The 13,115-nt window shown below is 37.8% G+C and overlaps 1 protein-coding gene across 1 annotated transcript; it reads right to left on the bottom strand.

Annotated features, from left to right (window-relative positions):
* Nucleotides 1-1,941: 1,941 nt before the first annotated feature.
* LOC119083780 (SET and MYND domain-containing protein DDB_G0284059-like) lies at nucleotides 1,942-10,276 on the bottom strand. The gene is made up of 3 exons (XM_037193582.1): nucleotides 9,267-10,276; nucleotides 3,219-3,340; nucleotides 1,942-3,156 (listed from the first exon to the last, which is right to left on the bottom strand). The coding sequence occupies exons 1-3, from the start codon at nucleotides 10,189-10,191 to the stop codon at nucleotides 2,011-2,013; spliced, it is 2,193 nt and encodes a 730-aa protein (XP_037049477.1). The 5' UTR covers nucleotides 10,192-10,276; the 3' UTR covers nucleotides 1,942-2,010.
* Between the last annotated feature and the right edge of the window lie 2,839 nt (nucleotides 10,277-13,115).

Here is a 13,115-nt window from a genome sequence, read left to right as displayed (position 1 = left end):
GCCAGACGAAATGGGTCCGATTTTGATAGGTGGATTTTCAAAAGAATCCCTCTCACGCTCTTGGAGGTTATGGTAAAACACCGACTGCCAGAAAGATGGCATCGGTTTGAAGGAAACAACACGAATTTTCAAAACTTCATTTGGATTGACTCAGAATTGTTTCGTCGCAGTAATGCTGAACTAAAGAAACTGAACTGAATCGCTACATTCTATTCAAAGTTTGACTCGCTCAAGCATCACTTTTACAATCTTCTTGTCTGTCGTTTTAACAAAAAGTTCCTGCTCATGTTCCACCTCGATAAAATTTTGAACTATCTTTCAAAACAATTGTTCTTCCGAAGATGAGTACCTACAGCTGAGCGATAGAAACGCCCAATTCTTGGTATATAGTGTAATCAGGGGATCCCATCCCAAAAATGTATAAAAATTGAGAAGACTTGGAAAAACATTTGGATGGCGAAACTCCTCGGGGAGGGTCGTCCGCTTCCAAATTCTTCTTTTTCTACTTCTTATCTATCCTACCCGTCAATCTCAAGCAATTTATCTCCCAATTGTCATTCAGATATTACTTCTATCCGACATGTCATATGAGGCGACCTGGAAAATCACAAGTGCGCCTTCAGTTATTTTAATGTGCTATAATGTCGCCTTCAGTTGAGCTTTTTGGCGCCTTTTTATTTTTTTCAACAAATCTGAGACAAAATAACGTTGAAAAAACGGCAAACTGAAGCTACCTGATTTCACTGATCGATCAACGAACATTTATTGTCTAAAATTCAATTTGAGACAGGCCAACATAATCACAGAATTTACACATTTTATACGATAAGACCAGTTGGTTTCGACAATTTTATATAGTGTTCCAGTTCGAATTTCGAAAACATTTCGATAAACTTTGTCCACGAAGAAACTAATTTTTTCTACAGACCTTTATGATGGGGAAGGGTTTTGAAGGAAAAGTTCGATTTTAACAAAGATTTTGCGGGAACTGTCAAACGCTTCTACAGAATTTCGCCTTCATTTGACATTTTCCGCTAGTTTGAACAAAAGAACATTTCCTTGCCATAAGGGCAAAGGGTCTATTGTGTGTCTTCGCAGAATAAAAGTGAACAATTTCCGAAATGGAAGAATCTATAGAATTCTCGCATTACTGTCAAAAAGTTGTATCATGAAACGAATTAACAATTGAGTCAACATAAATGAATAACAATCAGAAATTGAACACACTGAGATGAGATTGTATTGCAATTTAGTGTCGTCACCAATGTCAGAAATGGATGTGTTCTTTCCTTAGTTACTGCTGGTGTGATTTTTGTTACTTTCAAGGTCCTATGGGCGGAGGTAATGCCATATAGGTTTCTTCCAAGCAAAGGTTAAGCCGAACAAAATGAACCGAACACGAACCGATGTCATCCATAGAACCATAACCACAACTTATTTTTCTTTGTTATTTTGACAATTGAATAGTTGATAGTGTTGAGGTTATGGCTCTATGGATGACGGTTCGACATTTCATTTCACCTTGGAAGAAACCTATATAACCGAATCAGATCTGCAGTGGCAATATCTTTACTAAAAATTAATTTTATTAAAAATCACAAAGTTGCTTAGAAACCTGAGCCATCTGTTTTGTGATAGGCGAAACATTTTGTGATACACAAGTAAGCCAAGTAAATCATGTTCAACCATTTTAAAAAAAGGTATCGAACTATGTGCTATGCCGCGAGTCTGAATGGCATTACCTTCGCCCATATTTACCTTAGTTATTTTGGCGAGATTTGTGTCGAATTTTGGTGATTTTATAAAGAATGATGGAATCATATTTTAAGTTTGACAGTTAGGAGCTCTGAATTCCCGCGCCTCTCTGGACAATTTTGAGAAATCAAAAGTTTGGCATGGCAACATTTAACAAAAAATGAAATTATTAAAAAAAAATCTCCAAAAGTTCTTTAATTTCTCAAAACGATTTTCAATAAATGTCTCGTGGTTAGTGCAAAGTGGTGTGTTGTGTTATTGGTACCGTAAATTCCAACATAATTTCAACGTCTCTTGACATTCAATTAGCGTTTGACTGGGCCATTTCTGAATTTTCTCCAAAGCATTGGCATACCTCACAATTGCACCCTGAACCGCTTCATGATCCGCAGTAGACATTTTATTCGAATTCAGGAGCCGTTGTTTGGCCTCTTGAAATTTGATTTCCAACTCTTTGGTCATTTTCATAATCTTCCTGGTGTCGAACGTATTCGAACACTTCAGGCAAACGTTTTTGCCTTTTCCGCTGGCTGCTGATTCACCGTCGCACTGAGGACATTTAATGCTAAGATTTTGCTTCGGTAGTTTCGAGTAAACTAGCCAATTTTCATCGCAAGACTGACAATTGCAGCAGAACAAATATTGTTCTTCCAAAAAGCGTATTCTGTCTTCAATCGAATTGGACGCGAAATGTGGCCCGTACGAGTCAAGTATCTCTTCGCCAGTTCGAATTTCTCGAAGAGTTTTTACAACGCTCGTGTTTCCCATGGTGAATCGATAAATATTGCTGTTACAACTATGGTTTATGGTTGACAGTATGGGATAAGTGGCCACACCAATTTCGTTAATTTGAACACGCCGTGGATTACTTCCGTTTATATTGCTGACGGCATACGAATTGCAGCTGGCACTTTGCAAATAGCGGAGTAACACCGATGCAACGTGTTGTTCGATTTCATAAAGCTTTCCATTTTCAATGTCACTGACGTCGGCTTCCTCGAAATAGCCAGCAAATCTTAAGCAAATAGTGAGAAAGATGGCCGAAAAACTTCGCTTCAAAAGTTCACCTCCGAGTCGAGCACTAGAGTTTGGTGATTGTGCGAAGATTGATGCGTAATTTTGAGAATCCAACTTGCCTGACGCATCTAAACCCAATATGAATTTGTTGCTGAGACACTCCAATTCATTGTCATGCACCTCAGCGGTATCACTTCCGTCGAACGTTAGATATGCTCGAGAGTGCGATTCTAAAACTCGTGCATCAGTTTTGCAAACGGATCGATAGCAAAGAAGACCCTTATCGCCCAGCACTTCCGATGAAGTGAAAGTTTTCATAAATTTACATTCGTATTGGTGATAGGCCTGGCATGCTGACCGACATAGTGTACTACAAAAAACAACCTGGAAATTAGATGAAAACAAAGTTAGAGAAGCTATATCGACATGTCACTTTCGGCTCTTACTGTTGTGCAGTCTTTACACGCCACCAAATTCTTCACTTCATGACAACAATTGTGACAAAATAGAAAATTGTTCTTTGGATGAATGGTTGACGTAAACGGTCGTTCGGTGATAATTGTTGTACCTGAAATAATTGAGGTCAACCGTTATTTTGACGCCAATATTCTAAAAACCATTTTTACGCCGGAGGACATAATTCGACATTTTTCGTCGCTCAACAAAAAATTTGTGGGGAAATATTTTCACGTTTCAACATTTCGTCCAGCCACAAATACAATCCATCCAATATTCTATTGAAACATATACAGTGGCGGCACCGCCTGTTACGTCTCGACTGCTACACGAGTCAATGTTTTCCTGTCATTTACTTGCCTAACGCTGCCTAACATTTGACAAAGTTTCACAAAAATTGCGTAAACATTTGTGAAACCTTGTCAAATATTAGGCCCTGGTTGACAATGTGATATCTAAGTTAGAGGTGTGCACCGCCGATTTTACGCCGGCGCGCCGCCGATTTTTTGCTAAATTTTCGGCGCGCCGCCGCCGAAAAATTATAGCTCACGCCACCGCCGCCGCCGATTGTATTTTCGTCGCGCCGAAATTTTATACGTTTAGTGCTTTCAGCCATTTTAATGGGCGGCAATATAAACTTAAATTGAAAAATCTATACAAAAGTGTGCGCCTGAGTACAAGGTTTTAGCAAATGTTTATCTTTCTTAATTTATAAGTCAGGTTTCTATATGCTGCTATGTTTCTATATGCGTAGAAAGGAGTTTTTTGTTAAAACATACAACTGAGGATGGTCAGATCACGCTGGCCTGGGAACGCCATCGATACCCGAGGTCGAAACAACATTTGTCTTTTCTGTATCCTCACTTAACGTGAACCCTTGGGTACGTTACTCTATTTCCTGTGCAATGGAATGGAGCGCGGCAGACGGCAGACGACGTTTCTCTTATTGCCTGTTGATGCAGATAAGAGGAAGAAGAAAGAGAACAAAATTCAGTGCATCAGTCAAAACTGAGTGAATACTACTGTAATTGTAAAGTGGCAAACTCAAGACCTTATGTAGAATTTGGGTGGAAAATGGCGCAAATCACATGCTTCAGGAATTTATAAAGTGGAAAATCTTTCCGGTTTCAAGTTTTTTCGTCAAAAGACGAGACACGGATATCTTTATTTTCAATTTTTAGCTGCTTTATGTACAAAATTTGGGAAATAAAACCTTATTACCGTATGTTGATTCCACGGGGAAGAGACTGTCGATTTTGTGTCTTGCTAATCGGGATGTAATCAGAGGAATTGAGTAAGCAATCGAGCGGTCATGATACGAAACGATTTATTGTAGTGATGTACTTGATGTAAAGCTACAAATTCTGAATTCCACGAAATTAGGTTATGTACACAGTACACAGCTAAACTATGAAAACTTACATATTGTGGTTGACTACACTTTGACAACTATGCGACACATAATCTACTTTACAGACGGAATTCTCCGGCTATGATTCGATACGAAAGAACTATTAAGTACGGCTCGCTGCGTGATCGACGATTTGTTCAATAGAAATTTCCGAATGAATCGCTTATGGGTCGTGAATTCAGCGTGACGTTGGTTTATATTTGACGTGTCATCTGTGATGAACAAGCTGGTGCCATCTGCACATTGTAGCTGGCAGTAACACCGTAGTCTATACACTTATTACTTATAAATTTAAGTTTATCTAATTCTCACTCCTACATCGAAGATGGACTAAAGGCAACGGGAACGGTTATTGCATAAATCGAAAGATAATAGTAGTGAGTTTGCGTAAATGACATAAATTATAAGTTAGAAATAAGAAACCTGCAAAACATCTAGTATGACGATGTGACTTAAAATTTCCAACTTATAAGTTGACTTATAGCTTATGTGTCATTTACGCAAACTCACTAATCATTCTTGGATTCATTAAATTAGATGTTTTTAAGATAATAGGTCAGTAATTGTACATTCAAAATATAAAAGGTGAGATACGTCTCAGTTGATTCCCCTTGTATAAGTAGTTGATACTTCAGATCGCAAGATAGTAAGAATTCAGTGTTCGGAAAACGGATTGCGCACGCTTTTTCAAATGTTTTTGCATTATTTTCGAAAGTTTAGATTTTTTGTAAATTTATCGGCGCGCCGATCGGCGCACCGCCGCCGACTATAAATTTCTTTCGGTGCGCCGCCGCCGATCCCTTACCAGTCGGCGCACCGCCGCCGTCTATTTTAAGATCGGCGCACACCTCTAATCTAAGTAATCTAATCTACATTTAGGCGAGATAACAATTAAGCTACCAGCTTTCCGCAGAGAGTATTATTCGCATACTTCGAGGCGTGGTTTGAAAGTCACGTTTAGCCGGTGGTACTGACTGCACTTGTGATTAACCTTTTACAGCCTAGTGAGGTCTCTAAACAAATAAATTAAATGAGAAGCAGAGCTTTTACGCCTAGTCGGTTGGCCTGTAGAGGCGCTACATTTTTTTATAGTACTTCATTCTTATTGGACTATTTTTTTGTGAAACAACTTCACATTGATTCATTCCTATGAAATGTCACAGCAGTGAAGTTGGTTCACATGAAAATAAGCGCAGTGACAGCAGTAATTTTATGACAGAATGTACTAAAATATGGGAAAACTCTATTACATTTCTTCTTAGTTTCTAAACATCATTATCCTCTAAGCTAATTTCAGTTACTGTAACTGAGATCAAAAAGAAGATTTATGGTTTGGTGAAAGTACACAAAGCAGGCTATCAAAGATGTACAGCAGAATCCTGAAAAATGTTGTTGGTAAGACGTATCGATCGATTAAGAACTCAAGTTGGCTAAGAAGTTCCGGAGAGTTAGACTTCCTAAGAATTATGTTTTGATTTCATTCGATGTAGTTTCTCTCTATACTAAAATACCTAAAATACCAAGTGAATATACGCTGCCGTACACAAAAAGTGGAGCACGATAAGAAAATACACTAATCTTCCGAATGACGATTTTCTGGAAGGTTTGAAAATTGTTATCGAAAAATGCACCTTTCAATATGAAGGAACCTTTTACCAACAAATTTTCGGTGCTCCAATGGGTTCTCCGTCATCACCAGTTTTGATTCGGATTTGATTCTGGAAATTTTGGAGGATGTAGTCATTAGCAAACTTGGATTTCGACTACCCTTCTTCTGGAGATATGATGTTGACGACATACTCGCAGCTGTCCCAGAAGACAAAGCAGACGAGATACTCAAAGCCTTCAATGACAGCAATCCACACGTGCAGTTCACAATTGAAAAGGAACTCAATCAAAAGATTTCTTTTTTGGAATTGCTTATCATAAGGGATGGTTGCAGCATCAAATTGGACTGGTACCATAAACCATCGTGGTCTGGTAGATACATCAATTTCGAATCGCACCTGCCATTAGTCTGCAAGAAGAACACAGTAGCGCTAATGACAGAAAAGTTCTGTTGCTTTCCGATCCAGAATTCCACGAGCAGAATTTCCAGCTTTTCAGAAACACTTTACAGTCCAATGGTTCCGAACAAGCTGACAGAAGACATCATAACAAAAACGAAACTGAAAGTTGCACAAAAAGACAGCAGGTCAATGGACAATCAACTTCCAGTACATGGACTACAGCACGACAAGCCAACTGTAGCGATTCCGTATACTAAGGGTTTGTTTGAAAATCTTAAGTCGATCTGTAAGGTACAGTTTAGGGTAGTTGGCAAAGGTGACAATAATGTGAAGAGATTCTGCTTTAGTAGACTGAAAGACAAAACAGTCAAGTTGGAGCAATCAAACGTGGTCGCGTGCTCTTGTGGGGCTATTTATATAGGCCAAACGAAGCAGAAGCTGAAAAACCGAATGTACCAGCATAAGTACAATGCTAAGATCAAGAACATCGATCACAGTGCCATCACTGAAAATGTTGTCACTCTTGGACTTGGACATGAACCGAAGTGGGATGATGTAGAAATACTGGAATTTGAATACAATAAGCAGAAGCGATGTGTTTTGGAGATGATTCATATTAGAAAGAACCCGAATTACATCAATAAACAGAAGGAATCAGTTTATCTATCCACAGCTTATAATAACATCATTTAAATAGTCGCGCCGATTATAGCGAAAATGAGGTTGTTTAACCGTAACTATGGTCATGTCCGGAGCGATAGCGGAGGACTTGACGCAGTCTTACTTCCAAAAAAAGAACGAAGAAATTTTTTTGAGACGCGGCAACTATATATAGGTGAACATTTCAGTTTCTACCCTTTGGTTTTTATCACCACAAAACATATTCTATCATATTCTCGCTTCAAATACGAGCAAAACGAGCTATCACTCGACCATGTAGGTTTAAAATTGCCGGAGATACATCGTTTTGAAATTGGTCACTTTTCATACAAAATGCACCAAATTGACTTTTCCCAAACAATCAAAATCTTTCAACTTACTCTGTATGTTTCTATCTATCTATCTATCTATCTATCTATCGACGGACGATCTCGGAAACTAGTCAGCCAATCTCCATGAAATTTTGCAGGAACCTCAGGGTGGGCATAAAAATGAAATTGTGATACGCCATTACCCCAGGAAAAACCAGAATTTTGTTTTATTGGCCTCGAAGTGGTTTCTGAGTGTGGTTTTCGAGGGTCGGTAACGCGTTTTCGGCTGTAGCTTAGCTGTATTGAAACCTACAGAGGCGTGCGACCCATCAAATGAAAGGTATTCGTAACACGATTCGAACAAAAAAATAATTAAAAAAATCGGGGCAGATTCGTTTGAGCTAGAGTGATTAGAGTGACCAAATTTTGAGCTACTCGAGCGTAGGATGAAAGGACTTATTTTTTTTTGGGTTATGAGAGATAGAGAATTACTTTCTTCGGCAAAGTCTCAGAGTTTTACGAGTAGAACAGAGGGGCATATGTGAAAAATGTCGAAAGTTGGAAATGGGTGGGTCAATTGGGGTTTTGGGGATATTTCTTGAATGGTGGCAGATAGAGAATTACTTTCGTCAAATTTTCGATTTTCGTCAAATTTTCTGAATTTCGTCAGATTTTGGAATTTCGTCAAATTTTCGATTTTCGTCAAATTTTCTGAATTTCGTCAGATTTTGGAATTTCGTCAAATTTTCGATTTTCGTCAAATTTTCGAATTTCGTCAAATTTCGTCAAATTTTCGAATTACGTCAAATTTCGTCAAATTTTCGAATTTCGTCAAATTTCGTCAAATTTTCGAATTTCGTCAAATTTTCGAATTTCGTCAAATTTTCGAATTTCGTCAAATTTTCGAATTTCGTCAAATTTTCGAATTTCGTCAAATTTCGTCAAATTTCGTCAAATTTCGTCAAATTTCGTCAAATTTTCGAATTTCGTCAAATTTTCGAATTTCGTCAAATTTTCAAATTTCGTTAAATTTTCGATTTTCGTAAAATTTTTGAATTAAAACTGTAAACTGTTATAAAAAGCAGTGTTGACTACACTTCTAAAACGACTGATATCCCAACAAAAATCTCTTCGAGCTGGTAACAACCAAAATTTTACCAAAAAAATCTGCGTCGCATGTGACAGATAAATTTTCTTGCTGGTCTGTTCCTGAACATCTGCCACTTTGCGACGCAGATTTTTTTGGTAAAATTTTGGTTGTTTAGTCTAAATTTTTTTTTGTAAAAATTATTTGGCAGATGATGAGAAAACCTAAGCCAGCTTGTTTGAACTAATTGGGTGTAAAATTTAATTTTTGCGTAACGAAGCTGAAAGCGTCAACTCTAGCGATATCATTCATTTTAGAAATTGTATTTCAAAGACTGCGTCACACTTTTCTCGAAGAGATTTTTGTTGGGATATGGAATTTGAAGCAGACTGATTATTGTAGGTCCCTGAGTGGTAATCATAATTACTGGTGTAAGTTGGAAGGTGATCATAATTAGATAGTCCCTTCCTGATCTACGGCCAGCTAAGTGTTTTAAGATTTTTATGCTATTTTTGTGCAAAATCAAAAATTAATGGTCGCAAAGGCGATTAGATATTTACCAAGTGGAATGGTTTGAGTTGCAACAACATGCCGTCCCCGATCTACTTGCCATTTCAATGCAATACTGCTACACGCTCCCATCAGCACGTCACTGGTTTCCGTTACTTTGGGAATAGTTTCAATTCTGTGTTCCAGGAAAGGCTTAAAATTTAGTTGATCAGCTTCGCATCCTCCGTCCTTCGATGATACTTGGACAACTTTCATGAGTTTTACCAATTTCACGGTCTGCACAGATTTCGCCGCATTGTCCAAGGACGATATTCGCAACAATTTAACCGATAATTGTAGCACATTCGATGCCATTTCCGAGTGGTTGAGCTTCCACAAAGCTGTGCATATCAAATACAACAACGGAAACAGCGATTCATTTGGACGGTTTCTGTTAATTTTGGCATAATATATTCCACGCAGCGCCTCAAGCATACACACTTCGTATTCGGTGGCGTTGTAAAAATAGATCGACCGTTCGCCGTGTATTTCACTCAACAGCAATTCCTCGAATGTGGGAGATTTTTCCTCGCTGTTCACAAGTAAATTTTCGATGAAATTCACTTCATTGCGGCCGAAATCGTTCAGCCGGTCGAAATTCAATTCAACGTCGATTTCAGTACTGGCCAAAGCCGAATTGAGTAGAGCAATCAAATCAGTTTCACTGTCACTACAATGCTCCTTTTTGGCGTAGTACGTCTCCAGTATGTCTTGTGTTCGTTGAGCATTTTTCGAATTGTTTCTCATGCATTTCTTTACCGATTTTACCAACAGCACAATGTTGCACACTTTACTCAATGCGGTTATGCGATTCAGATCGGAATTGGCATTTTTAATCAATTGACAAAAACTCGACGCTTTGCCCAATTCACGTAAGTTATTACAAAACACTCCGTATAAGTGATCGAATAGATTTCTACTTTCTGGTTTTGCCATTTCTATGTCTCCGATTGGAACTTTTCTTTTCACTGTTCGTTTATATAAAAATGTGGTCGACTGTTCACTGTCTGGTAGTTGAAATCGATGTGCGGACACACAATGGTGTTTATTGTCTAAAAATACATTTCGAGAGGAATTCTATTTCGATACTTTTGTATACATGAATACAAGACGAATGGATGTTGCGTTAGCTAGGCACATAGTCAATGAAATTACCAAATGGTAAAAAGAAAAGAAAAATTCGAAGAGGAAGAGTTAATCAAGGGCCCTATCGATTGAACAATCTGGCAAATTAAAATGAAAAATCATGTGTATGTGACAGCTTCGCGTACAGACAGTAAAAAGGGACTCCTAATGTCAAAAGTAACGGGACTCATTACGTCAAAAAAAGCAAAGTTGACGTTTTCGTGTTAGTGGTGTTTGTGGTTATAATTTTTCAATGAATTTTGGATCATAATTCCTCTAGGTAGTCTACCTGCATGGAGTTAATCAGTAAAACAACGCATTTCTTCTTGATTGTCCTCTCACCCTTTAGGCTGTCATCATCTGTTTAGATCGAAAAATCACCGACCTCCAGGTATTTACAAACAAATTGAAGAATGTTTCATCGCGATAACTGAATGTCACGCAATTCCATTGGCTGACAAAGATACGACGATGTCCTAAAGGGAATCTGTAGTGAATGCTAAATTAACCGACATAGCCTGGGCTGAATCGACCTTATCCATGAAAATTTGAATAATCGGCATAAGACATGCAATGGAAATGGCTCTTCCTTTCTCTTTATCATCAAATCATGACGCCTTTAACCTACTGGACAAGCTGTTACCATAACCATACCGGCAGACTGACCAAGCTAGAATTGAGGCCGAAAAAACTAGGTTGGAACAGTTTAGTGAGTTGCCACAATTGGAAGTAAGAAACGTCCAGAAAATCTGGGAATACTTCGTCACGGACATTAAAATCGATTCAATTAAAAATTCATTAGAAAAGCCAGTTGATAGGGCTCGATTCCTAGCCAATTCAGTTCACGAATCAGGAACTGGTTGCAAGCCCTTCCATCTCCACAGCCTGGTATCCATTTGACAAACGATGTTGGTTTGTTTGCGTGGACTTTTGCGGCATAAACAACAAGAGAAAAACAAAATTGTTTGCAATATTTCTGTGAAGATTAATTTATTCCGCATTACTTTGCGCTAATTCATCATTAGGAGATGTAGGATATAAAATCCAAATTATTTATGTGTGTGTGTGTTGTATATTTTGGCGCATGATATGGATGGTCGTGTGGAGAAAGGTGTGTGTTGTTTCGGAATGCGTTTCTTATTGGAAATTGTGGGGATCATTAAGTATTACCTCCCACATTGAACGTCAAGGAAACATACTTTGGAATGACAAACAGAGCTATAGCTCTTCCCTTTCTCGCACATCACGTAAAGTGGAAAAAAAAGAAAAAAGAAAAGCTGTTTCGACCTCGAGAACTAGCGGCGGTCACAGGTCAGAGTGGACTGACCATCTTCAGTTGCTTCCGCTAGCCTCTTACACAAGACAGCAGCAAAACTTTCCATGAACAAGTGTAGGATAGTTTGCATTGAGACATTGCCATCTGCTGTAGAGATGGGAGACGTTCAAAATTATCGATAATATCGATCGAAAGAAATCGATAATTGATTAATCATATCGTTATCAATAATTTAATAATTATCGATAATTATCAAAATATCGAAATTCGATAATTATCAACATATCGATATTTTGATATTTATCTGAAAATTCATGATAATATACCGATATATCGGAATATATCGATAAATATCGGATTTTCGGACCGAAATATCGATATATCGAATTATCGATATCTTGATAATTATCACAATATCAATAATTATCGATTATCGATATTTTTTTGATTATTTTCGATAAAAAAGTCGATAATTATCGATTATCGATAATCGATAATTATCGATAATCATTATCATTATCACCCATGCCTAATCTGCTGATGGAAAATTTGAGGAAATCGCGGAAAGCTGCTAAGAAATCACCAAAAAATACAGCAAAGCAAACAAAAGAATTGAGCCTTTTCACATTTATTGAACTTCAAGGTCACATCGGATAAACATCATTTAGAACGACAAACAGAGCTATAGCTCTTCCCTTTCCCGCACATCACGTGAAGGGGCAAAAAAGCAAAAACACTAGGTTGGTTCCTAAAATTTGGGATGATTCCTATGCTGGGATGATTCCATGTGATTTTTCGATGGATTTTGGTTATTTTCGACATGAGTGAGGTGTTCCAAGGCTGGTTCCTAAATTTTGGGATGACAGTTGATTCCTCTGGCACTTCCTAACTTCTCTCAGATTTTTTATGGATTTGGGTTATTTTCGACATGAGTGAGGTGTTTTAATGTTGGTTTCTAGATTTTGGGATTCAGACTGATTTCTCTAGAATTTTTTAACTTCCATAAGGCTTTTTGATGGTGTCGAAATTACATACTTACAAAAGAGGTGATATCAGTCAAAAAACCCTTCAAGGGTAAATGTGACGCAAGTTCTTTCTTACAAAATAACTGATACCGCTGAGGGTGACGCATTGTGCGCCGAACGCAGAGAAAAATTCACGAGAATTTTACCGTTGAGATTTTACAACGAAATTTAAAAAAAAAAATGCGTCACAAGTGGCAGATGATTATTGTCGTATGAAGGGTTTCGTCAGCATCTGCTCAAAATATCTCAAAAGTACGAAATTTCAAGACGGCCGCCATGATCTTGTAATATCAAAAAAAGTTTTCCGTCAACGAAACTGTACAAGCGACACTTTATCCTATAGCCAAAAATATTTAAAAAATACGAAATTTCAAAATGACAACCATTTTCTTGAAATGTCGATAAAAGTTTTCCGCAATCGAAACTGTACAAGC

The sequence above is a fragment of the Bradysia coprophila genome, unplaced genomic scaffold (assembly GCF_014529535.1).
Source record: "Bradysia coprophila strain Holo2 unplaced genomic scaffold, BU_Bcop_v1 contig_70, whole genome shotgun sequence".
NCBI classification, from domain to species: Eukaryota; Metazoa; Arthropoda; class Insecta; order Diptera; family Sciaridae; genus Bradysia; species Bradysia coprophila.
Note: the sequence above shows the minus strand (reverse complement) of the source record. Positions and strands in the feature narration are given on the sequence as shown.

Coding starts and splice junctions, on each gene's coding strand:
- LOC119083780 (XM_037193582.1), bottom strand. CDS start 10,191: ATGGCAAAACCAGAAAGTAGAAATCTATTCGATCACTTATACGGAGTG. Junction 3,341..9,266: donor AACTCAAACCATTCCACTTG/GTAAATATCTAA, acceptor CAATTATTTCAG/GTACAACAATTATCACCGAA. Junction 3,157..3,218: donor CGTGTAAAGACTGCACAACA/GTAAGAGCCGAA, acceptor TCTAATTTCCAG/GTTGTTTTTTGTAGTACACT.